The sequence below is a fragment of the Lissotriton helveticus genome, chromosome 6 (genome assembly GCF_964261635.1).
Source record: "Lissotriton helveticus chromosome 6, aLisHel1.1, whole genome shotgun sequence".
Lineage (NCBI taxonomy): Eukaryota > Metazoa > Chordata > Amphibia > Caudata > Salamandridae > Lissotriton > Lissotriton helveticus.
The window spans coordinates 642632271-642659664 of NC_136067.1; the positions used below are offsets into that span (position 1 = coordinate 642632271).

The 27394-nt window shown below is 51.7% G+C and overlaps 1 protein-coding gene across 2 annotated transcripts in view; it reads right to left on the reverse strand.

Annotated features, from left to right (window-relative positions):
• Window positions 1-961: 961 nt before the first annotated feature.
• PHIP (PHIP subunit of CUL4-Ring ligase complex) overlaps window positions 962-27394 on the reverse strand; it is a 2061705-nt gene continuing 2035272 nt past the window's right edge. For both annotated transcript variants that reach the window (XM_078648101.1, XM_078648100.1), the window contains exon 43: window positions 962-2767. In XM_078648101.1, coding sequence (XP_078504227.1) covers window positions 2088-2767 — 680 coding nt within the window. In that variant the 3' untranslated portion in view covers window positions 962-2087. The remainder of the gene's footprint in view (window positions 2768-27394) is intronic.

Genomic DNA, 27394 nt, shown 5'->3' on the forward strand with positions numbered 1-27394 from the left:
CATGCGGTCGCACTCGTCGCAACTCTTAAACCCAGGCATCCTACCGGCACCGTAGAAAGATAAAGTTTTACAAACACTTGGTCAAAAGACCGGAGTACTGCTCTTCGGATCTGCGCTAACTGGCGCGGAAAAAAGAAGAACTGACGTCAGCGCGCGGAGGCGGCGTCTATATACTCCAGCGACGTCATCACGGCGCACGACGCCGACGACGCGGAGCCGCAGGGGACGCCTGCAGACGACGCCTACCGACGCGCAGGGGTACTGCTACGCAAAAGTTTCCGGATCCAGACTGACGCCTGGGGATATTCTAAGGTAAGGAATCTAATACTAACCTGTTTCTTTCAGATGACTGGATGTATGAGATGAGTACCCACCTGTAAATTTGTATAACTGTTTCCACCCCATTGGATTGCATTTCATTTCATTAAATATGAACGAAAAGTCTATCTTTTACATTGCTAAGTTACTGCTAATGCTGATTGACACCACAAAGTATTTTCAGTATCACTGTATTCTTATTGCTTTTGCAAACACAATCCTAGAATACCTGAAAAGTTTTGCTATTTTAAACTGGTACTTACCTGCAACTGCGGTTCTATTAGTTCTAAAATAAAAGTTACAAAGTAATATTTTTATACAAAACAATTGATCTTGGATTCAGTCTTTGAGTGTGTGTAGTAATCCCCCCCTCCCCAAGATTGACTCCGATTTTTTACCTTGCGAAATGTGAATGGGGAGAAGTGCGCTATCATTGCATCTGTTGTAGTCCAGATACAGGGGCAAACTTCTCTTTATCCCCAAATCGAGATGACAGACCCTTCGAGAATGGGGGTCTTTGGGTACCATAACAAATAAATATACAAATATTCAACATTAGTACATTTTTCACCAACCATTTCAAAAGGTCAGATTGATAACTTTCAACCACAAAAGTAACCAAGAAATAATGAAATACAAGACATAGTCATCACGCTTTCTTTAAGTTGTTACTTTGACAATGTGCAATGAGACCACTGAATAGACATAAAAAAGTTAATTGACCTTTATATTTCAATAGAAAATAACTAATCTGCTCAGTGAATTAAACCAGAAGGAAGAACATCTTAAAATGTTTTTACACTGGTATCCCCTAAATGAAAATTATGTTCACCTGGGCTACATATGTATATGTGTGTAATGCAGATGCTATTAACAGTAGCTAGTCATTCTGTCTTATATAATGAATAATCATTTATCCCTTTGACAAAACTGTCAAAAGACCTTTACCAGTGCATTGTTACTGCATGTACCAAAAGAGAATACATTTAATCAACTATTCACAATATGTTTCTAATTCAACCAATATCTAGCATTTCATCAATGAAGATTGTGCACTGTACAGCCAGTCAAGGCAGTGATAACTGTGTAAGTACTCCCCTGCACTGTTTCTCCGTCTTTGGCACAATAAACATAGATTTGAGATTGATACAAGAATTCAAGTCTGAAAAAATAGACTTATTAGTATTTTCCAATGTGGATATACATGTATAAATATATTACACACACACATTTATATACCTCATAATACAACATACATGTACTTGACAAAACTGGGATAGAGCATAGATCTGCGCTAGGCCATGTGCCTAGCTTTCATACTCAGTTGCTATTTAAATTAAAAATACCTGCAGATTATCAAAATTGAGTTAATACCATTGTTCGACCTTGCAATTATATTTTACAACAACTCCTTGCAAAATTATTCAGGGACTTCGGTAGCCAATAAAAACTTCTTATGTTGCCAAAAATAGAGTCGCTTTCCATTGGTGCATTTAAAGTTCTACTACCTCTGTACACATGCAGGTTATAAATTCCATGAGTGTTTCTTTCATTAGGCATTAACCAAACAACAATTGAATCGAAAACCCTATTTTGAACATAATAAATATCAAATGTTTAAAATATATCTTTTCAAAGAATTTGTAAGATTTCTTTGCAATAACATCCATCCTTTTAAGCCTCCGTAGCAGCAAAAAGGCAGATGGCTTGGATCGGATTATATACACATTCTACCCAATTTACAATTGTGCAAATATGTTTGGTACAAGCTACCAACCAATCAAATTTGCCTTTGCTTTTTCAGTCAACTTTCGAACTCTTCCCCGGCTAGAAGTTCCAAAAGTTAAAGATGTGTCTTCAAACAAAAGCTGCCTTTGCTCTTCTTCAGAATCTTCTTCATTGTAAAAAGCAGTTCTTTTACCCTGGTTTCTAGTTCTCATGTGAGGCTCAGACTCTTTAAATTCATTAACCTGATCTTCCACAGGGTCGTCTTGTTTTTTGTCGCTGCTTCGTGTCTTCATTTTAATGCTTTCAGGAAGTATGTGTTCAGACTCGATGTGTTCAGACTCGCACTGCTGAACCTTCACCTTGGGTTTTCTGCCCCTTCTGCCTTTGTGGGGTAACAAACATTCTCCCATGGTACCTTCAGAATGAGTACTGCAAGCAGCCGCGCTAACAGATCCGATATTGTTATTAAGGTCGCCTGTCAATAAGGCCTGGATTTGATTCATCTGTTTATTCTTCGAGTCTAAACCTTGAAGCATTCTCTTGGGTTTCCTACCTCTTTTTTTGGGCATTACTGCCTCAGAACTATTTTTGTCAATGCAACTGTCCTTTTCCATTTTCGGCTTTCGACCAGGCTTTCTCCCCACGATAACTGTTGGGCGCTCAACACCATTTCCGTTCATCTGAACACATTCCGATTCCAACTTTATATCTTTGCTGTCAGCTACAAGGAAAGTAATGGCAAAACACAAAGTTAAAATAATGTCCTCAAACCTTTTGCAAACCACCACCCACCCTCCAAAAAAACAATGTAACCCACTTACCTTTAGCAATGTTAGTTCTATTGCAGTACTGTTTTATTAGAATATATACTACTACTCGCACAGCCCTCGCCCAAAGTGCCTACAAAACGCTTTCGCACGCCACAAGAACATTCGGACTCGAACATGTTCAAGACCGACTATTGCTTCTGCCTCATTTGTTTTTTTAACAAAAGCTCACTGAGGTACACAGAGAAAAACAAACATCTTTACAAAAGAGCAGAGGACCATGGGGAGGGGACTATTTAAGACTAGATAAAAATATGGGACAAATCGAAAGCTTTGATTTCTTCCCTGAAAGTCAGAAACGAGATAGAGAATTTCACAGGACGAGGGAGGAATTGCTAACATTAGGGTTTAGAAGGAGAATGCCATACGAAAGTTGTTTACTTTTAATTTAAAAAAAACTATGGAGCATGCTCTACCTAGGGTGACCAACTGGCATTGGTGTAAATTCAGGACGGTGAGTGTAAAAATTCAGGACACAAATTCAGGACAGGAGTTCAAAATTCAGGACAAAACTGCAGGACAATAGGTAAGTTTTACAGACACCTCAGAGGTCGCGCAATAGTATATAAGTAAGCCCAGCCATTTCCAAACATATTCAACCATTTGCAAACCTATCCATCATGTATCCTTCCATCTATCATTTCACTCATCCATCCCTTCATCCATCCTTTCACTCATCCATCCATTATCCATCCATCCACCCTTTCATCCCATCCATCCATTCACTCATCCATCCAGCCAGTTACCCTTTCACCAATCCAGCCATCCTTTCACTTACTAATCCTTCCAACCATCCACTCTTTTAGTCATCCATCCATCCTCCCTTTCTCTCTCCATCGACCTTTTCACTTAGCCAACCTTCCTTCCATCCATCCACCCATCCATCCATCTACTCATCCACTCATGAATCCATCCATTGACCCTATCAACCATCCATCTATCTATCTATCTATCATTTCACTCCTTCACACATCTATTCATCCTTTTGTCCATCTACCCTCCCTTTCACACTCATCCATCCTTACATCCACCCTTTCACTCATACGTCCATTCATTCACCCTAGCACTTATCAATCCATCCATCATTTCACTCATCCACCCACCCACCCATCATCCACCCACCCACTATCCACCCACCCATCCACTCATCCATCCTTTCACCCACCCACCATCCACCCACCCATCCATCCTTTCACCCACCCACTCATCATCCATCCATCCATCCTTTCACCCACCCACTTCTCATCCATCCATCCATCCTTTCACCCACCCACTCCTCATCCATCCATCCATCCTTTCACCCACCCACTCCTCATCCATCCATCCATCCTTTCACCCACCCACTCTCCATCCATCCATTCTTTCACCCACCCACCCACCCACTCATCATCCATCCATTCTTTCACCCAACCACTCATCATCCATCCATCATTCCCCTCATCATCCATCCATCATTCCCCTCATCATCCATCCTTCCCCTCATCAGCCATCCATCCTTCCCCTCATCATCCATCCATCCATCCTTCCCCTCATCATCCATCCATCCATCCATCCTTCCACCCACTCCTCATCATCATCCATCTATCCATCCATCCTTCCCCTCATCCATCCTTCCCCTCATCCATCCATCCTTCCCCTCATCCATCTATCCTTTCATCCATCATCTATCCTTTCATCCATCATCCATCCTTCCCCTCATCCATCCATTTATCCTTCCCCTCATCATCCATCCATCCTTCCCCTCATCATCCATCCATCCTTCCTTCCCCTCATCCATCCATCCCCTCATCCATCCATTCTTCCCATCCATTTATCCTTCCCCTCATCCATCCATCCTTCCCCTCCATCCATCCATCCTTCCCCTCATCATCCATCTATCCTTTCACCCACTCATCCATCCATCCATCCTTCCCCTCCATCCATCCCCTCATCCATCCTTCCCCTCCATCCATCCATCCTTCCCCTCCATCCTTCCCCTCATCCATCCATTCTTCCCACCAATTTATCCTTCCCCTCATCATCCATCCTTTCACCCACTCATCCATCCATCCTTCCCATCCATCCATCCTTCCCCTCCATCCATCCCCTCATCCATCCATCCCTCCCATCCATCCATCCATCCTTCCCCTCATCATCCATCCATCCCTTCACCCACTCATCCATCTATCCTTCCCCTCCATCCATCCCCTCATCCATCCATCCGTCCCCTCATCCATCCATCCTTTCACCCACCCACTCTCCATCCATTCTTTCACCCACGCACTCATCATCCATCCATCCTTCCCCTCATCATCCATCCATCCTTCCCCTCATCATCCATCCCCTCATCATCCATCCATCCATCCTTCCACCCACCCACCCACTCATCCATCCTTTCCCTCATCCATCCATCCTTCCCCTCATCCATCCATCTTTCCCCTCATCCATCCATCCTTCCAATCCATTTATCCTTCCCCTCATCCATCCATCCTTCCCCTCCATCCATCCTTCCCCCTCATCATCCATCCTTCCACCCATCCTTCCCCTCCATCCATCCTGTCATCCATCCATCCCCTCCATCCATCCATCTTTCCCCTCCATCCATCCATCCATCCCATCCATCCACCCTTCCCCTCATCATCCATCCATCCTTTCACCCACTCATCCATCCATCCTTCCCCTCCATCCATCCATCCATCCTTCCTTCCCCTCATCCTTCCTTCCTTCCCCTCATCCATCCATCCTTCCCCCACATCCATCCTTCCTTTCATCCATCCATCCTTCCCCACATCCATCTTTCCCCTCATCCATCATCGAGCTACCCTTCCACCCATACATCCAGCTATTTACATTTTCTCTCATCCATCCTTCCCCTCATTCATCAATCCATCCATCCTCTCTCATTATCCATTTATTCACTCTTTCATTCATCCATTTACCCTTTCACTAATTCATCCATCCATCCACCCATCCCTTCACTTACTTACTCGCCCACCTTTCCATATTAATTTTGAGCTGAGCCCTTTGGAGAAGAGGCCCATCAAGAACTTCACGACTGGGACAGAAGCCACCCAGGGCAGAGACATGATCCACCACAGGGGGGACAAGAGCCATCACAGGAGGGGGAACAGGATCCACCAGGGTGGGCATGCAGTATTCTAGTATCATCTTGGGCTCCTCGCCCCCTCCTACACAAGAGGCTCTCTGTCCAAAATGCCATCCCCCACTGTGATGTACAGTACTTACAGGAGAAACTCTAAGAGAACTGATTGAACTGATTCTCCTTCATACTATGTTAATCAGTGTGGGTGCGATTGTACCTTTTCTTTATTGTATTACATTATAGACTGCATGTTCAAAGAACCGAGGTTTGCTTACAATTTAGTGACAGTAATTAAGCTCTGTGAAGAGAACCACGTGCTGCCTCCGTGTAATCTGGCTGAGCGGAGTCTAGGATGTTTGGGGCTCTGGGTAGAAATGGAATGTGTAAGGCCCCTCTAAATTGCAGAGACATGAGTCATTCAGGGCTGTTTGCATCTGAATAGATGCCCCTGCTCCTGAAGTTGCAGCCCCTCCTCTCAGTCACCTTCGAGCACCTCTTAACAGCTCATCAAGGGCTGGAGCTGTCAGGGCTGCCATCCCGATGTGCCTCTCCAAAGCTGCTGGGTATCTGAGCTTTGCTACTGCATGGGAGTCAAGAAGGGAAGTGTGGGCAAGCTGTGCCGGCTTTAGGGTGGGGCGACCAGGGCCCGGCTAAAATGACGGACAAATGACGTCCGTTAAAGAATCCTTCACGGACAACGGACAAAATTACGGACTGTCCGTGAAATTTACGGACGGTTGGTCACCCTAGCTCTACCAGCAAATACATCATCTGTTGCATATATCAGGCTCCAGGCGGGGTGGGGAAACTTCAGGCATATCTCTCCGCAGTACAACGTGGTCTGGCTCCAGAACGCCGCCATAAACGGGTCATTGAGAAGTCATTGGTGCCACATAGCACCCACCCTAGCGCCTCGATGAAAGTTCCCAGTCTATTTTTTTTTACCAGTCCTTAGAGGCAAAGGCGAGGAAATTACATCAATTTTTGGGGCTGTAGTGCAGTGCAACAATCTACACTGGCACCTTATTATAGAGACCTATGATCATGAGCCAAAACGGCGTGGGTGAGGGGGCTGGAGGGCAGGATCGGTAGGAAAGCTGTCAGGGTCCTCAGCACTAGTTTGGCCTGGGAAGAAGTTGTGTGGGACGGTTGCATTGACAGGGCCTACAGTACACTTATGCAGCATACAGAGGTGACGGCAATCAGGAACACCAGTAATGACAGTGAACAACTGTGCATCATCTCAAAGGGCATGCACATATGGAATGTCAACACTAAGATCAAGTCCCGTTGGGAATAATAAATGGCTTCGGGGAAACATGCTAATCAGACCTTGATAATACACATCACATACATAGATACATACATACATAGAGAGGGCTGACAGATAACCTTTACTTGTGTCCACTGCAAGGTCAGCCTGGACCAACGTAGAACAAACAAGTTACTTACCTTCGGTAACAAGATATCTGTAAGAGATGTACATAAGCTATGGATTCCTCACCTTAGAATTACCCCTAGGCGTCAGACTGGATTCGGAGAATTTTTCTTCAGCAGTACCCTTGCGTGTCGGTAGGTGGCGTCGGTCGACTGCACGTTCGTCGTTGGCATCGTGATCACCAGAATGACGTCGCGGTATCTACTTTGATGCCTGACGTCAGTTCTTTACAAGACATTCCACGCCAGAAGCACAGAGCCATGCAAGACACTGACCAGTGGTGCACAAAACTAGGTCCCTGAAAGGGAGTCCCTTACCCTAGATTTCAGTTCGCAGAACGGGGAGGATGGATGGGACGTTGAGGAATCCATAACTAATATATGTCTCCTACAGATGTATCGTTACCGAAGGTAAGTAACTTGTTCATCTGAAAGAGACAATTAGTAATGGATTCCTCACCTTAGAATAGATACCCCAGCAATACCAACCCCGGAGGTGGGTCTGCGAACTAAGTTCACACCAGAAAGTTTTGGAGTAATGAACGACCAAAGAAGCTGTCTCTCTGGACTTGGCTGTCCAGGCAGTAGTGTTTAGTAAATATGTGTAATGAAGCCCAAATAGCTGCCTGGCAGATGTCATAAAGGGGGACGCCACGTCCCAAAGCAGTAGTGGCTGCCGTCACCCTGGTGGAATGGGCGTGCAACCCCACTTTAGGTTCCTTTTCCGCTAAGCATTAGCAGATTTTGATGCAAAGAACAACCCATAGAGAGATGGTCTGTTTTGGACGGCCCAACCTTTCTTGGCATCCACATAGCCAACAAAGCGCTGGTCATCCACCCGGAATTGCTTTGTGCAATCCAGATAGAATGAAAGAGCACGTTTTAGATACAGACGGTGGAGGGTCTCTTCCTCCTTAGAAGATGCGGGGCCAGGAAGAAGGTGGTCAAAGTGATGGTCTGCCCTATCTGGAAAGAGGTAACCACTTTGGAAAGGAAAGGCCTAGTGAGATGGACAACTTTGTACGGATGAACAGCCAGGAAAGGAGGTTTGGAAGAAAGAGCCTGAAGCTCACTCACCCAGCGAGCAGGCGTGATAGCAACCAAAAAGGCAGTTTTAAGTATCAAAAGTCTGATAGGACTGTTAAGTAGCTGCTTGAAAGGAGCGCACATAAGATAGGCCAGAATTAGGTTTAAGTCCCACTGGGGCAGTACGAAACAAATTGGAGGAAACTATTAATGCACTTAAGGAAACTATTTATAATAGGGGACTTAAAAAGAGAAGGCTGGTCAGGAAGCCGAAAAAAGGCCGAAAGTTAGCCTTTTAGAGTGCCCATAGCAGAGCCCTTATGAGCCAAAGAAAGAATGAAGAGGACAACCTCTGAAAGGGGGGCAGAGAGGGTATCCACTGCCGATGATGCGCACCATGCCACAAACTTGTTGCATCTACAGGCGTATACCGTTTTGGTGGAGGGTAGCTTGGCTGCCAAGAAAACGGTGCAGACTTACCGAGGAAGGTCAAAAGCTGTCAAATGTCGCCGCTCAATCTCCACACATGGAGGTGGAGGCTGGACAGGTTCGGGTTGAGGACCGTCCCCTGCTGCTGCGACAGAAGATCCTCCCGAAGGGGCAGTCTGATCACAGGATACCAAACTGCCGGTGCCTAGTCCAGAGCCACAAGAATGATTTGGGCCCGGTCGTGCTTGATCTTCTTCAGCACTCTGGGTAGAAGTGGTATAGGCGGAAAGGTGTATAGAAGACCGCAACTCCACTTGTGACGAAAAGCGAAGCCCAGCGAGTGCCGCCTTGGAAATTCCAAAGCACAGAAATGCTAACATTGCGCGTTCTCTTCGGTTTCGAATAGATCTAACCAATGCTCACGCCACCTCTGAAAGAGACCTTGCATCACTTCAGAGTGAAGACCCCATTCGTGATCCATCATGCATCGCAGCTGAGTTCGTCCGCCCTAGCGTTCAGAGAACCTGCCAGGCGTTGAACCACTAGGGACATTCTCTGATGTTCCAGCCACCTCCAGAGATGAAGTGCCTTCTGACATAGGGTCCACGACCGCACCCGCCCTGTTTGTTGCAGTACCACATGGCAGCGGTTTTGTCCATGAACACATGCACTACTCTCCCTTTGACAGAAGGAAGGAATGTCTTCATTGCAAGATGGATTGCCTGAAGATACAGGAAGTGGATGGGGAGCCCGGACTCCACTGGAGACCAGAGGCCTCTGATCTCTGCCTCTCCAGTGTGACCACTGTGAACTCAGGCTGGGGAAGGGAGAGGGACCTGCCGTTGACCCAATTCTGAATCGTCAGCCACCACTGCAATTGATGTGCAGTGCCCTTCGAGATCTGGATGCATTCGGAAAAATTCCCCATATGCTGTGCCCACTGGAACCTCAGGTCCCACTGCAGAGCCAGCATATGCCACCGGGCATAGTCCACCAGCAGGTTGCAGAAAGCCAAGTGGCCCAGAAGCCTCATGGTCATTCTGACTGAAACTCAGGATAGAAGCTGAAAGATCGGAATCATAGCCCGAATATCCCAGACTCGCTGCCCGGGAGGAAAAGCCTGAAATTAAGCTGTGTCCAGAACCGGTCCGATGAAAAGGAGCTTCTGAGAGGGAATCAGGTGTGACTTCGGCACGTTGATGGTGAACCCCAGCGAATGCAGGTCAGCCATAGTCTGGAGGTGGGAGACGAAAGCCTAGGGCGAGCCCGCATTCAACAGCCAGTTGTTGAGATAGGGGAAGACTGAAACCCCTGAACTGCGCAGATGAGCTGCAACAACCGCCATCACTTTCGTGAACACCCGAGGGGCGCTGGTAAGGCCAAATGGGAACACAGTAAACTTAAAGTGCCCGTGGCCTACAGTGAACCATAGGTAACTCCTGTTAGCCGGCAGGACATGGATGTGAAAATAAGCGTCCTGCAAGTCCAACGCTTCCATCCAGTCTCCAGAGTTGAGGGCAGACAGGACCTGAGCCAATGTCAACATTTTGAACTTCTCCTTTCAGAGGAAGCGGTAGAGGTTCCTGAGATCTAAGATAGGACGCAGGCCTTTGTCCTTCTTGGGCACCAGAAAATAGTGGAAATAACAACTATGACCTACATTCTGGGGCAGGAACTCGCTCGATGGCTCCTTTGGCCAAGAGATCAGCAACTTCCTAATGGAGAAGGGCCAAGTGATCCTCCAACATGTGATGGAAAGCAGGTGTCATGGAGGGAGGGGTAGTCTTTAAGTGGAGGGCGCTGGTGGACTGGCCCGCCTGCTAGATCCAGTGGTGGAAGAGGTGTGGCGCAGCGTCCAGGGTGCCTGACTCCAGACTATGGGGTTCACCGTTCGATCCCCGGTACCGGCGGCAGGTTAGCCCAGCACCATGTGACTCTGGGCAATAGCTTGCTTAATCTTCCTGAGGGCCCCCAGCGCCAGGACACCACTTTGGAGATAGCTGTGCGCTTTACTGGCATTTCATTATTTCATTTCATCCCAGACCCACCATGCTGGTTACCACGTCCCCGGCAGCGCAGAGGTTGGACAGCTGGCGCAAGCTTGTGGCTCTGGGTGGAATGTGGTGGGGCACCTCTTCTGTAGCCACGAAAGGGGCGAAAAGTGGACTGTGCGGGTCGAGAGGTTGTAGCGAGACCCAAGGATCTGACCGCAGCACTAGAATCTTTAAAGCACTCAAGCGCATTGTCCACTTTGTCGTCAAACAAGCGACGGCCATCAAAGGGCATATCCAAAGGAGTCGATTGGACATCACCTGAAAAGGCAGTGGACCTCAGCCAGCCGTAGCATCGTAGGGCTACCAACATTGAAACCGTCCTGCCTAGTGAGTCGGCGGTGTCCAGCCCATATCGTATGGTGAACTTCGTTGTGACTCTACCCTCAGCAACTGCACAGGAGAGAACGGCCCGGGCCTCCTCTGGGCACTCTGGCGGCACCTGCGTGACTGTGTCCCACACAGAGTGGGTGTAACGGTCCAAGAGACATGAGGTGTTCACCGACCGCATCCAAGCTGGCGGAAGAAAACATCTTCCCCAAATGACCCAGCTTCTTGGATTCCCAATCTGGGGGAGCAGTAGGGAATGCGTCTTTGGATGTTGAGGCTTGGACTACCAAGCCCTCAGGGGTAGGGTGTTGGGAGCGGAAAGTGGGGTCGACCGGGACGGGCGGTGGCATCGGGCAATCATCTGATCCACAGGAGGCCCTGTGCTGGGCTTGGACGAGGTGCCCAGAAGGATTTCTGTGAGGGCCTCATTGAACAGTAGCAGGGGCTATGAAAAGGCTGCTGCTTTTTGAAGCACCTCAGTCAGGAGGTTAGTCCACCGTAGGTAGCCACCGTAGGTAGCTTAAGGATCCAGCCGGCCTACGCAATACCTCAGCGTAGGCGGCCCCCCCTCCGGTGCCACGGTAGGGGGAGAAAGCATGCCAAGGTGTGGGGATGTATCCAGACCACTGCACTCACCCAGTTCCTCTCTCCAGTCTGGGTCTTCCAGCTGGTCTGCTAGAGGGTCAATAGAACCCACACAGTCCTCCTCACCATCCTCTGGCTGCTACTCAGGGCAATAAGGAACGCCAGGATAGAACATGGGTACAAAAGTACCGGTGGGCGCCTGTCCGGCTCCGTGTCCATGTCGAGTTGGAGGCCAGGGTCGACGCCGGCTGGGAACACAACCAGTGACAGAGGGGGCGGAGGTGTCGCCAATGGATTCGCCACCAAAGGCGTAGAACCCCCAGCCGAGTCAGCGGGGCCCAAAGGTGCGCTGGTGGAGTCAGCTGCCCAAAGATGGAGTGGAGGGCTTCGTAAAAGATAGGAAGTTGGGCAGGGGGCGTCTTGGCTCCCGGGAAGGGAGGGAGGCTCGGAGCCGACCCAACAGGCTTCACGGGTAGAGCCGGGCGACTACATTCCACAAACCCGTGTGGCGTCTGCTGACAAACGGGGAGCAGGCGAAGAGCGACGGTGTTTCTTCAACATCTTCTTTTGCTTCGACTTACCCAAATACTTTGAAGAGGAGTGATGGTGGTGACTCTGCAACTGGACATCCCTCTCGACCGGGACCTCGAGCGGAACAGAGCTGACTGCTGGGCCTCGAGAAGCTTTCGGGATCGCTCCCACAAAGACTTTGGATTTATGGCCCGGCAGTCGGAACACGACTTCGGGTCCTCGTCACGCTCCAAACACCAGAGGCACACGAGATGTTGGTCCGTGACCGACATTAACTTGTGACAGGAGTCGGTCCATTGATATGACATCCCTTGCACCAGGAGTCGAACGGCTCGGAAAAAAAAGTAGACAAAAAGTAAAAAAAAAAATCTTTAGTCAAAAGAGATAAGGGTACCGCTCTCTCCGGATCTGTGCTGGCTCGCGCGGAAAAGAAAGAACTGACAGTGCGCAGGGGTGGCGTCTAAGTAGATACCAAGACGTCATTCTGGTGATCATGTCGCCAACGATGAACGCAGAGTCGACCAACGCCACCTACCGACACGCAGGGGTACTGCTGAAGAAAATTCTCCAGATCGAGTCTGACGCCTGGGGTTAACTCTAAGGTGAGGAATCCATAACTAGTAGTCTCTTTTAGATTTGGTGGCTAGCAAAGGAGAAAGGACTATGCCTGCAGTGACCTGCTCGTGGAAAAGCAGTCTCCAGAGCCCAATTTGAGCAAGAGACTACAGGCGTCAGTTGGCTGAAGACCTGTTCGCAGAACAGTGCCACATAAGCTGAGGAAGCCTGCTAGGGCGAGTTGGTAGCTCACATCTTCAAGCCACTGCTTCTCATCACCATTCAGTACAAGAGACAAGGACTGGGCGCTCCAAGTTGCACCTGAGTCGTCCAGAAACCAATTTATCGTCCAAGGAAGGATTCAGCTGTGACTGAGATACCAGGCAACTGCTAGCCCAGTGGCAACTGGACTTCGGCCAGGACCGGAGACTTTGAGGGACGTCGATTCCTGGGGCGAGCACGGCCTAACCAAGATTAAGGAAGTAGGAGTAGCCACAGAAATACCCCCGTCGCACAAGTTACTTACCTTCGGTAACGATATATCTATAAGAAACAGTAGTTAGTATTAGATTCCTTACCTTAGAATAACCCCCAGGAGTCAGACTAGATCCAGAAAATTTTGCGTAGCAGTACCCCTGCGCATCGGTAGGCGTCGTCTGCGGCTCCGCATCCGCCGTCGGCGACGTAGGCGCCGGGATGACGTCGGAGTACTTAGACGCCGCCCTTGCGCGCTGACGTCAGTTCTTATACACAGCTTTTCCGCGCCAGAAACGCAGAGCCATGATAAAAACCAACACTGGTACCATAAAAACTAGGGCCCTGAAAGGGGTTGACCTTAACCCTAGATATCGGTTCGCAGAACGGGGAGGATGGGTGGGGCGGTAAGGAATCGAATACTAACTACTGTTTCTTACAGATATATCGTTACTGAAGGTAAGTAACTTGTGCATCTGAAAGAAACAGGTTATTATTAGATTTCTTACCTTAGAATAGATACCCCATCAATACCAACCCCGGTGGTGGGTCTGCAAACCAATGATCACACCAGAAAGTCCTGGAGAACGGATCGGCCGAAAAAGCCATCTCTCCGGACTTGGCTGTCCAGGCAGTAGTGTATTGCGAACGTGTGCAGCGAGGCCCACGTAGCTGCCTGTCAGATGTCCTGCAAGGGGACCCCCTGACCCAGGGCAGTAGTAGCCATCGTGGCCCGAGTGGAATGGGCATGTAGCCCCACAGGAGGCTCCTTTTTAGCCAGAGAGTAACAAGCCTTGATGCACAAGACGACTGTTAGAAATGGGATTTCCAGCTGGCTAAGTCTTGCGCCAAAGCCAGGCAGAAACCACCACTCTAGTCAGGGCAAGGGAGTTACACGCCAAGGACAACCCCTGCTCACCCTCTAGGTAACGTGACACAAGCAGTAAGGCTAATCTTGGAGGCTTTGTAAGTTAAGCGTTTGCGCGCGCACCCAGCAACAACACCCAAGGCCCACCACAAAGGAAACTCCACACAAGGTTATATATAAAAAATAGCCTTTGTATTATACCAAACACCTTAGATAATAAACACACACTTTACAATGTGCCAGAGGCACGGGCAGAATTTACAGGGGATTATATACATGGGACAGGGCCACATGGACCACTGTCAGGAATAAGCACTTTTAGAACTAGCACTTGGTAGAATTAGCACTTTGTAGGAATAACGCACAAGTTACTACTTGTGTAACGATATATCTGTAAGAGACATTAGTTAGTATTAGATTCCTTACCTTAGAATATCCCCAGGCGTCAGACTGGATCCGGAAATTTTTGCGTAGCAGTACCCTTGCGCGTCGGTAGGCGTCGTCTGCGGCTCCGCGTCCGTCGTCGGTGCCGTGATGACGTCGTCGGAGTACTTAGACGCCGCCTCCGCGTGCTGACGTCAGTTCTTAGACACAGCTTTTCCGCGCCAGAAACGCAGAGCCATGTTAAAAACCAACAGTGGTGCCATTGAAACTAGGGCCCTGAAAGGGGACAACCCTAACCCTAGATATTGGTTCGCAGAACGGGGAGGATGGGTGGGTCGGCAAGGAATCTAATACTAACTAATGTCTCTTACAGATATATCGTTACACAAGTAGTAACTTGTGCATCTGAAAGAGACACGTTAGTATTAGATTCCTTACCTTAGAATAGATACCCCAGCAATACCAACCCTGGTGGTGGGTCTGCGAACCAATAATCACACCAGAAAGTCCTGGAGAACGGAACGGCCAAAGAAGCCATCCCTCCGGACTTGGCTGTCCAGGCAGTAGTGTCTTGCAAACGTCTGCAGCGATGCCCACGTAGCTGCCTGACAGATGTCTTGTAAGGGCACTCCCCTGCCCAGGGCAGTGGTAGTCGCCGTGGCTCGGGTAGAATGAGCCCGCAATCCAGCAGGAGGCTCCTTCCTAGCCAAGGAGTAGCATGCCTGGATACACAGGATGATCCACCGAGAGATGGTCCTCTTGTGCACCGCTTTCCCCTTCTTCGCGCCCACGTAACCAACAAAGAGTTGGTCATCCACCCGGAACTGGCGTGTGCGATCCAAGTAGAATGAGAGCACACGTTTTGGGTCCAGGCGGTGGAGCCGCTCTTCCTCTTTAGAGGGATGCAGTGGCTGGAAGAAGGTGGGCAAGGTGATAGACTGCCCGATGTGGAAGGCCGTGACAACCTTGGGCAGGAAAGAAGGTTTGGTACAAAGCACCACTTTGTCCGGATGGACAGAAAGGAAAGGTGGAGTACAACAAAGAGCCTGGAGCTCACTCACTCTCCTGGCAGAGGTGATGGCAACCAGGAAAGCTGTCTTCAAGGTCAGAAGGCGAAGAGGACAGTGGTGAAGTGGCTCAAAGGGAGCGCACATCAGGAATGGTAAAACCAGGTTCAAGTCCCACTGAGGCATCACAAACGGAACAGGAGGAAACGTGTGAGTGATGCCCTTAAGAAATCTGTTTACAATAGGGGACTTGAACAAAGAAGGCTGATCAGGTAGCCTGAGAAAGGCTGAAAGGGCAGAGAGGTAGCCCTTGATAGTGCCCAGAGCAGAGCCCTGCTGGGCAAGAGAAAGAAGGAAGAGAAGAACCTCCGAAAGAGGGGCAGAAAGAGGATCCACACCATGCCACAAATCTGTTCCACCTGCAGGCGTATACCGACTTTGTGGAGGGACGCCTGGCTGCCAGAATAATGTTACAGACTTCAGGAGGCAAGTCAAATGGCCTCAACTGTCGCCGCTCAATCTCCAAGCATGGAGGTGGAGACTGGACAGGTTCGGGTGGAGGACCGTCCCCTGCTGCTGCGACAGAAGGTCCTCCTGAAGAGGCAGACGAACCGGGGGATCGACTGACATACTGAGTAGCTAGAGATACCAGTACCTTCGTGCCCAGTCCGGAGCCACAAGGATGACTTGGGCCCGGTCGCGCCTGATCTTCTTCAGCACTCTGGGCAGAAGTGGTATAGGCGGAAAGGCGTACAACAGACCGCAACTCCACTCACGACGAAAAGTGTCTCCGAGCAAGTGCCGCCTTGGAAATTCCAACGCGCAGAACTGATGACATTGCGCGTTCTCTTCGGTGGCGAATAGATCTAACCACGGCTCTCCCCATCGCTGAAAAAGGCCTTGCGCCACGTCCGAGTTCAGACACCATTCGTGATCCATCATGCACCGACGGCTGAGCTCGTCCGCCCTGGCGTTCAGAGAACCTGCCAGGTGTTGAGCCACCAGGGTCACGCCCTGGCGTTCCAGCCATTGCCAAAGGCGAAGAGCCTCTTGACAAAGGATCCACGACCCCACCCCGCCTTGTTTGTTGCAGTACCACATGGCGGTGGTGTTGTCCGTGAACACCTGCACTACACTCCCCCGGACAGAGGGGAGGAATGCCTTCAGTGCCAGACGAATCGCCCTGAGCTCCAACAGGTTGATGTGGAGCCGGGTCTCTGCCGGAGACCAGAGGCCTCTGATCTCCGCCTCTCCCAAGTGGCCTCCCCAGCCCTGGAGGGACGCGTCCGTCACAACTACGTGCTCCAGTTGGGGAAGGGAGAGGGATCTGCCGCTGACCCAATCGCGGTCCGTAAGCCACCACTGCAGCTGTCTCGCAGTGCCCTCCGAGATCAGGACGTGGTCGGATAGGTTGCCCTGATGCTGGGCCCACTGAAACTTCAGGTCCCACTGCAGAGCCCGCATCCGCCACCTGGCGTGATGCACCAGTAGGATGCAGGAGGCCATCAGCCCCAGAAGCCGCAGCGTCAACCTGACCGAAACCCGGGATAACGGCTGAAAGATGGGAATCAGAGCCTGAATATCCCGGACCCGCTGTTCGGGCGGATAAACCCGAAACCGCGCCGAGTCCAGAACCGCTCCGATGAAGAGGAGCTTCTGAGAGGGACACAGGTGTGACTTCGGCACATTGATGGAGAACCCCAGCAGGTGCAGGAGGTCTGCCGTCGTCTGGAGGTGGCTGACGACTGTCTGGGGCGAGCCCGCCTTCAACAACCAGTCGTCGAGGTAGGGGAAGACTGAAACCCCTAACCTGCGCAGATGAGCTGCGACCACCACCATCACCTTCGTGAACACCCGTGGGGCGCTGGTAAGGCCAAAGGGGAGCACGGTAAATTGAAAGTGCTCGTGGCCCACCATGAACCGAAGGTAGCGCCGGTGGGCAGGCAGTACAAGGATATGAAAGTAAGCGTCCTGCAAGTCCAACGCTACCATCCAGTCTCCTGGGTCCAGGGCAGCCAGGACCTGAGCCAGTGTCAGCATCTTGAACTTCTCCTTCCGGAGGAAGCTGTGGACGTTCCGTAGGTCCAAGATAGGGCGTAGGCCCCCTTTGCCCTTCTTGGGTACCAGAAAGTAGTGGGAGTAGCAACCACACCCTACTTCTGGCCCAGGAACGCGCTCGATGGCCCCCTTGGCCAAGAGGGCCGTAACTTCCTCCTGCAGAAGTCGCAAGTGATCCCCCAATACACGGTGGTTCTGCGGTGGCATGGCTGGAGGAGTCGCCTCGAAGGGGAGGGTGTAGCCCCTTCGGACGATCTGCAGCACCCACCTGTCCGACGTGACAGTGCGCCAGTGGAGGTGGTGATGGCGAACCCTGCCTCCCACTGGCGTCATATGGGCCTGAAAGCACGGACTAGGAGGGTTTTGAGGCGGATGCTGCGGGGGAAGGTGTGGACTGACCTCGCCGCTGCCCCCGACCGCCTGGACGGCGGTTCCCACGGCCGCCACCACGTTGGGTATTGCCCTGCGGTGCGTGGCTGGCGGCACGTGTGGGCGCACCCCTTCCGTGGCCACGAAAGGAGTGATAGGCAGCCGATTGCTGGCGTTGGCCCGAGAGGCCTAAGGACTTGGCCGTAGCCCTGGAGTCCTTAAAACGCTCAAGCGCATGGTCTGCCTTGTCGCCAAAGAGGCGACGGCCATCGAACGGCATGTCCATTAGCGTGCTCTGGACATCTGCCGAGAAGTTGGCGGACCTCAGCCAGGCGTGGCGTCTGACCGCCATTGTCGTTGCCATCGCTCTACCCAGCGAGTCAGTGGTATCCAGCCCACACCGTATGGAATACTTGGCTGCATCCCGGCCCTCCACAAGGGCTTGGCCGAGTTTGGCCCGTACCTCCAACGGACACTCTGGCAGCACTTCCACGACCTTATCCCACACAGAGTGGGTGTAACGTCCCAAGAGGCAGGCGGTGTTGGAAGACCGCAGGCCTAAACTAATGGATGAGAAGATCTTCTTCCCATACTGGTCATACCTCTTGGATTCCCGATCCGGCGGGGCCGACGGGAATGCGGTTTGGGAATTGGAGGCCTGGATGACCAGGCTCTCGGGGGTAGGGTGGGAGGACAGAAAACATGGGTCGCCCGGGGCTGGGCGGTGGCGTCTGGCCACGTTCCTATCTACGGGCGAACCCGTAGCGGGCTTGGACCAAGTGCCCAGAAGAACGTCAGTCAAGGCCTCATTAAAGGGCAGCAGAGGCTCGGTGGAGCTTGACTGCGGTTTAAGGACCTCAGTGAGGAGGTTAGTCCTCACGGCCGCGACGGGGAGCTCAAGGCCCAAGGCCTTGGCAGCCCTCATCAGCACCACACTATATGTTGCCCCCTCCTCCGAAGCCACGGTAGGAGGGGAGACAAACCCAGTGTCTGGAGAGGTGTCCAGGCCACTGGCCTCCCCAAGGTCTCCTGTCCAGTCCTCATGAGACTGACACTCCCTGGTCAGAGGGTCCTCAGACCCCTCCCAGTCCTCTCCTTCATCCATCTCCTGAAATTCAGGGTCCTCAACCAATGGGGCCTGTTCATAAAAGTGAAATTCACCCAACGGCGTCTGGAGCGGCGCCCAACGGGGCCGTCCCGACGGCCGAACAGGAACGGAAGGAGGACCGGGGTCGGCGCCGCCCGAGGACGGCGCCGGAGGAGACACCTGAGGGTCCGACGCCGGGGAGGCCGTCAGATCCACCGGCGACGAACCAGATCCCGAAGGAGGACCAGCGGCGTCCTGTGGCGCCGGGCCCGAAGGCGCCGGCGGCGTCGGAACAACAGGACCCCTCGGCGCCGGGCCCGAAGGCGCCGGCGGCGTCGGGTTAACAGGGACCTGTGGCGCCGGGTCCGAAGGAAGCGGCGGCGTCGGGGCCGAAGCACCCGACGGCGTCGGGGCCGGAGCCGCCGACCCGCTAGGGCTCCCAGACGGGTCCGCTGGGCCCGGAGGCGCCGAGGAGCCCGTCGGAGGAGAGAGTTTCCTCATGGCCATGAGGAAGCGCTCTATCTCCTCCGGCGACGCGTTCAGCCCAGGGACCGGAGGGTGTGGAGCTGTACGCGGCGCCCGCGACTCCGACGGAGCCGCGTGGGCGGTGTCACCCGAACCCCCGGCCGCATCGCGCGAGCGTCGGGGGGAGTCCGAGGAGCGATGACGCCGCTTGGACTTCTTGTGCCGCTTACCTGACGACGACTTCGACCCGGAGGAGTGCGGCCTACTCGCGGAGCTGTGGTGGCTCCGGGCCCGCGACCTGTCCCTCGACCTCCCATGGGATCGGGACCTCTCACGGCGCGGGGCCGACTGCCGGAGTTCGAGGCGCCTACGGGACCGCTCCCGCCTGGCTTTCGAAGAGAGGGCCCGGCAGTCGGAGCAGGCCTTTTTGTCGACGCCCAAACACGACAAACACACACGGTGAGGATCCGTGACCGACATCAGCCGGTCGCAATCGTCACAATGCTTGAAGCCGGGCATCCCTATCGGCACCGTTTCGGAGTCGAGAGACTTCGAAATAGCAATCAAAAAGGATCAAAAAGTTAGTCAAAATTGACTAGGGTTACTGCTTTTTCCAGATCTGCGCTAGCTGGCGCGGAAAAAAGAAGAACTGACGTCAGCACGCGGAGGCGGCGTCTAAGTACTCCGACGACGTCATCACGGCGCCCACGACGCCGACGGACACGGAGCCGCAGACGACGCCTTCCGACGCGCAAGGGTACTGCTACGCAAACATTTCCGGATCCAGTCTGACGCCTGGGGATATTCTAATGTAAGGAATCTAATACTAACGTGTCTCTTTCAGATGCTTAGAACATATAATAACTAACACAAAATAGCAAATGTAGCACACAACCAGTAACCACTGGTAAAAGGTAAGTACTGTAGGAGAGTAGGGTCTGCTTCCTATGGTCACCCCCACTTTTTGCTTTTGCTTCTCTGGTTTTCGACTTAGATGTGGCTGTGGGCCTGCTAATCAGACCCACAGCCCAGATACACTCTCTCTAAATTTACACCATGTACTCTAGGTACATCCACAATTGGGAATTGGTCCACCTTATCAGCCCCGGTACAAGTGTACAATAGGTGCCCAGGGCATAGGTGTAACCAAGGCCTACCAGGGGCTGCAGCATGTATTATGCCACCCTGGCTGGCCACTCAAACTGACACAACTGGCTGAGCACTCACTTCTTGCTTAGGTATAGTATTCCTATATCTACCCTTATATATAGACACACAGTAACCTATAAGTCACTCCTATGGCAGGCCTTAACAATCCTGGAGGCAGAGTGCTTGGTTATGTGCAAGATGGTGCTCTAGCATGAGCTGAGCCTGTCTGCAGCTTTCGGAACCATGATCTTATAGCTGTTCTATGATATTGCCATACCATATACTCTTAAGTGCATTATGAACCTCGCGGTTAAATGCTAACTTTGGTTTGGCTTTATCCAAACATGTCGTGTAAGGTGTCATACGCTTTGGAATACTACCCCCTCGCCAAATCGGGCGTCAGGGGTAGCATTCCACCCTTCTAGAGGGAGAAGACATGTTGTTGCTGACTATCCCGGTTAAAGTTAACTAGAGCCCCAGCGTCACAAAATGGACGCTGCTGCCACCGACAGAAGTCTGACCTCCTGCTGCTGGGAGTCCTTCCAGTCACGGAGGTTTGGACAATAGGTTTCCTGCCTGGAGAGGTGTGAGCACCACCCCAGACAGGACTTTGTGTATTGGGACAGGGAGGGCTGAATAGAATGAGACACTGCCTGAAGCACATTAGGTGCTCCATGCATACCCCAGTTCAAACCGGTTGCTGGGGCACTCCAGCCCCAGCTCTGGCGCAAAACTGGACAAAGGAGAGGGGGTATTACCACCCCCCCTTCCTGGTCCCACCCATAGGAGGGACCTAAAAAGTAATCCAGCCCCTTTTAGTTGTATAAAGGTAGGAGCTGAGTCCTGAGACTTTAGATTAATCCTGAATCGAAACTTGACACGAAACTCTGGACCTTCGACATTCTGCTGAAGCTGAAGACTGAAGAATCTCCGTTGTGGCCAAGGAGTGACCACCCTGGGCAACCAGGCACCATCCAGCAAATCAACAGCTTGCTTTGTCGACGTTCCAGCCGGAACCAGAGCACAGAGCCTGACAAGACCCAGACTTCCAGACCTCTCTGACCCTCTCTTCACGACTGCAGCATAGCTGAGATCCGTGGAGGCGACGAGACACGTGGGACCGGACATCTTGGAAAGCCTGCAACTTGCTAACTGTGCAGCTCCTGAGGCATCCTCGAAGCTGTGCACTGGGGATTGAGAAACCCCAAACCCGAGCTCCACCTGCACCGAAGATCAGCCCTCCACACTCCACGAGTTCTGCGTGGGGCCCTTCTGCTTGTGTTCTGCTCGACGCGTTGTCCGGTTGCTGGCCCGTTGGCTAGTAGACTCTGTGACGATAATCCTTTTGAATCACATTGCTGGTCTGGTTGCTCCAGACTGGCCCTTGCTTCCCTGAAAAGGTGAAGCCCCTCAGACCTTGCTGGTCTGCATCAGAAGCCTTCTTTGAATCCTGCGTGGGTTGCCTTTGCCAAGGCTTGTTGACTCTAATCCAACAGTTGACCCCTCCATCTGCGAGATCCTTCGTGGGACAGTCCGTCTCCAGCACCTGGTCGTCGTCGACGCCTCCTGGTCCACGTGGCTGCCCAGACAAGCTTCAAGACAGCACCTGATTGCTCCTCGACGTCGTCTGGTTCCTTCCTGGTTCCACCCGGTCACTGGCTAGTGACCCAGAATGTCCCCTCTGCTTTCAGGTCCTCTTCATCCTCGATCCACCCGGACATCTTCCTCCTGGTCGCCTGCAGCATCTTTCTTCGAGGCTCCATAGGACTCAACGACGAAACCCAACACATCTTCACACCTATGCACCCGCCGTCCGTGGGTGAGGTAACGCGAGTACTACGGTGCTCCCAAGGGTATTGACTATCCAAGTCTTTAGTTGTTTCCTCCTAGCTAAACCGGAAGTGTCCTAAATCCTTCTAAATCTAACTTCTAAGTTCCCATTGACTTTGCATTGACTCACGCGTGTGTGTAAAGACACTGTACGCGCCGCCTGTGGGCCTCCTACTCCTAAACTATTGTTCAGATAGTGCAGCCCCAGCGATTCTCTAGGCCCTAGGCCTTTCCTTTTCTCGTGACGTGGTACTTATACCACTCTCTTAGTATATGGTTTGCTTCGCCCCTATGGCTTAACCGTAAATTGTGCAACTTAACGTATTCCGACTAAGTATCTTGTTATGTGCTTTGGCCTCCGATCTCATAAAGAGTTCAGAGGAGTGTGTTAGTAAATAAATACATATATATTTTATATATAACCTGTGTGGTGTCCTTTCATTTGATATTCAAGGAGTTACATATAGTAAAACAGCTGGCTTTACACGCCCTCAAGAATCTTTTAGCCTAAGACTGTTCTGTCCACGCTACCACTAGGATAGCTGGTCTATAAGGTTGACTTACAACCATCACCATAGGGGTTGTTTGGACTGGTGCAAGGTGCTCACTAGAATAGTGATCATCATATACCAGGCCAACTTCTCACAATACTAACCGGTTTCTTTCAGATGACTGCAATGTATCTACAGCACCCTTGAGCATCTTCAGCATCTTGTATCCTTATCGCACAAGTTACTTACCTTCGGCAACGATTTATCTGTAAGAAACAGTAGTTAGTGTTCGATTCCTTACCTTAGAATATCCCCAGGCATCAGACTGGATCTGGAAAGTTTTGCCTAGCAGTACCCCTGCGAGTCGGTAGCCGTTGTCTGCGGCTCCGCGTCCAGCGTCGTGATCGCCGGGATGACGTTGTCAGAGCACTTAGACTCTGCCCTCGCATGCTGACGTCAGTTCTTGTACATAGCTTTCCGCACCAGGAATGCAGAGCCATGCCAGAGACCGACACTGGTGCCATGAAACTAGGGCCCTGAAAGGGATGTCCTTAACCCTAGATATCGGTTCGCAGAATGGGGAGGATGGGTGGGGCAGTAAGCAATATGTTAGAAATGGGATTTCTGGTTGGCTAAGGCTTGCGCCAAAGCCAGGCAGAAACCACCACTCTAGTCAGGGCAAGGGAGTCACACGCCAAGATAACCCCTGCTCACCCCCTTGGTAGCTTGGCACGAGCAGTCAGGCTTATCCCGGAGGCAATGTGTAAAGCATTTGCGCAACACGCACACACAGCAGCAACACACTAGGTTCACCACAAAAAGGAACTCCCCACAAGGTTATATATAAAAATAGCCTTTGTATTACCATAAACACATTAGATCATTATCACATAATTGCAATGTGCCAACTGGCACTGGGCAGTATTTACAGGGGATTATATACACAGGACAGGGCCACATGGGCCACTGTCAGAATCAGCACTTTGTAGAAATAGCACTTTGTAGGAATAGCACTTACAACATAGAATAATTGTAGCACAAAATAACACTTGTAGGACACAACCAGTAACCACTGGTAAAAGGTAGGTACACACTACGCAACCCTAATCACCATAGGCATAGATCACGCTGGTACACAAACTCATTAGTATAACCTATACTAGGCAAAACAACCTCATAAGCATAAAAATACAATTAGCAGTAGGAAACAAGCATAAAGGCAAAGCACATTACGCAGAAATACACATTAGGCAATTATCATAAACGCAGAAGGTAATCACCTTTACTGACCCCAGGGCAACTTGGCCTCTCAGGGGCTCACAGGCCCAATGTCCAGAATGTCTGGGCTGGCTGCGCACGCAGCCAAAAGAAGAGTGCGCAAGAGAACAGGCCTAAACGTAGCAGCTGCCCACTAAGTGCTGGGCAGCTGGGGAAACTGAGCCTGGCACCAGCATGCCTCCTGGCTCTCCTCTGGGGCTTAAAGAAACAACAGTGGCCCCAAAACAACGTGGGAGCCTTGCAGGCTCTATTTCACCAAAATGCCCCTAAGTACTCGTGGGAGCCACGTGGGCTCGGTAATTACCTAATGCAGCCAAACATCGTTGGAGCCTCTCGAGCTCTGAAGACCAAAAATGCTGCCACCACTGTGGGAGCGGCCAGCTGCCAGCCGGGGCCGCTCTACCACCAGAAATGCCCCCTGACGGAGTCCCGCTCGGGGGACTCAGAGAACAATGGACCCCACACGGTCGAGTCCCGCCCCGGGGACTCGACACTCCACACACCGGTCTGTCTGCAGGCTGCTGGAAGCCCTGTCTCCTTGGGGCTCCTTCTCAGGCTGCTTCACGGGGCTCTCAGTTGCCGGCAGCTCCTCTTCGCCCGGTCCCTCTTCTGGGACCGTGACTTCGCTGAGTTGCCGGCGAGGCTCCAGCTGCGTCGCGTGGAGGCTGGGTGGGCTCCCGTCCTCCTGCTGCACTCTGGGGCACAAGTAGGCAGTCCAGGGCTCTCCCTCGCACTCTGGAGCCCCGGTAAAGATGCGGCAATCTACTTCTGGGCATAGGAGCGCGGGGTGGGCTCCCATCCGCTTCCTGTTTTGGTTTGGAGCGCTCCTCCAATCGGAGCGCGGCCCTTGCGACAAGCCAACCGTCTGACTTCTCCCCCAGGCACCGGAGCGCGGGGTAGGCTCCCGGCTGCTTCAGACTTCCTCTTTCCTCTCGGCCCACCCACGTCACCACACAGGTTGCCTGGTGTCCTGTGCAAGCCGGGCTGCGGCGGCGATTCTTCACTGCAAAACGAGGGGTAGGCACCCTCAATAGAACAACATAAGCGGGGTGGGCACCCGCTCTGAACCAGGCAATAAAAGCGGCAGTATACGGGGTAGGCTCCCGTTCCAGGGGGACAATGGCTAAGGTGATTGAGAAACACGTGCACCTCTCTATTTCCAGCTTTATAGAGAGCAACAACATCTTGCACGAATCCCAATCAGGTTTCCGTGCGAATTACAGCACGGAGACTGCTCTTTTAGAGGTCACCGATGCCATTCGAGAGACCTTGGATGAAGGAGGGAAAGTCATCTTGGTCATGCTGGATCTGTCGGCGGCGTTCGACACCGTGCCCCACGACAGTCTCCTTTTAAGACTCTGGGAGATCGGCTTTCGTGGAACAGTGTGGAAATGGTTTAAGTCATTTCTAACCAACCGCCAAGTGGTCTGGGCACCTCCGTTTTCTGCTGAAATGCCGCCGCTGGAGGTGGGGGTACCTCAGGGGTCTATCCTGAGCCTCACCCTTTTTAATATCTATATGGCCCCCCTGGCGGCGGTAGCGGAGTCCTTTGGTGCCCAGATCATATCATATGCGGATGACACCCAGCTACTCTTTAAGTGTAACAAGGGTGAAGATTTTGACAGCGGACGGATCAGGGAATGCCTGGAAGCCGTGTTCGACTGGTTCCAGAGTCATAACTTGAAGTGTAATTCAGACAAGTCGGAGTTGCTCTTCTTTGGAAGTCCTCCGGACCCTGATTGGAAGACATGGTGGCCTCGTGACATGTCCCCGCCCGAGGATACCTCGCTAAAAGCTAAAAATCTAGGAGTCTTGTGCGATGTCGGTCCCTCTTTCAAACCCCAGATTGTAGGGCTGACAGGAAAGTGCTTCGGCGTACTTAAAATGTTGCGGAAGTTCCTTCCCCTAATATCCCTTCATCACAAAAAAATTATTGTTCAGGCCTTGATAGGCTCGCGTCTTGATTACGCGAATGCGCTCTATCTAGGCCTGCCCAAGTATCTCCTAGCACGCCTTCAGGTCGTGCAGAATTCGGCTGATAGAGCCATTTTTGGATTACCGCGAAGGGCTCGAGCATTGGAGTTGCTTGAGAGACTTCATTGGCTTCCAATAGCCAAGAGAGTCACTTTTAAGATCTTGACTCTGGCTTTTAAAGCTCTCCACTCGATTGGCCCTTACTACCTCAGGAAACGGCTGGCCTTCTATGGTCCCAGAAGGTCATTAAGGTCTGCTTTACAGGCCAAAGCCGTTGTTCCTATCATCAGACGTGCTCGTACTGGAGGACGCTCCTTCCGGTACTTGGCACCTCGGTGTTGGAACGAGCTTCCCTTTGCTCTAAGAACTACTTCCAACTTGCTTGTTTTTCGAAAGGAATTGAAGACTTGGCTCTTCTCGCTGTAATTCTGTGCCGCCGTGCGGAGGGCGCTGTGTTGTGTACGTTTCTTCTATCCTCTTTGCCAAAGCGCCGGGACACTCAATCGAGTAGCCGTGCGCTATAGAAGAGCACTTTATAACATAACATAACCTAACCTAGCGGGGTGAGCACCCGCCTCTCTCCCCTCCAGCAGGGGGGAGTCCCTATGTCGGGATTCCCCCGGGGAAGGGTGCCGCGCAGCGCTGCGGTGCCCTCGAGCTCCACTTTAGCGAGGCGAAGTACAGGCCCAATTTAGAGCGCTTCTCCTGGAAATTAAAGCGCTTTGCTGTAGGGAGAATACAGCACTCCCAGGGCGCTACAGCAGAAAGGTCCTGTGGGCAAAGTTCAGGGGAGTCCTCCAGAAAGTAGGGGGCAAAGGCTGGGCCCAGGGGCCAGCTCACAGGGTCCTCCAACAGGGAGGCAGTCCCCAGTGGCGGTTCCTCCTGGCGCCCAGCAGCAGGCCCCCCTCAGGTTAGGATCAGAAGAACAACATTTTCATGGGCTCACAGCCCCTCTTTTATACACCTATTCCCTTTGTCTCAAGGGTGCAAGGTGGGGGAAAAACAAACGCAGCTGGTTCTGGAGCACTTTGTTGTGCTCAGCCCCTCTCCCCATTCACAGG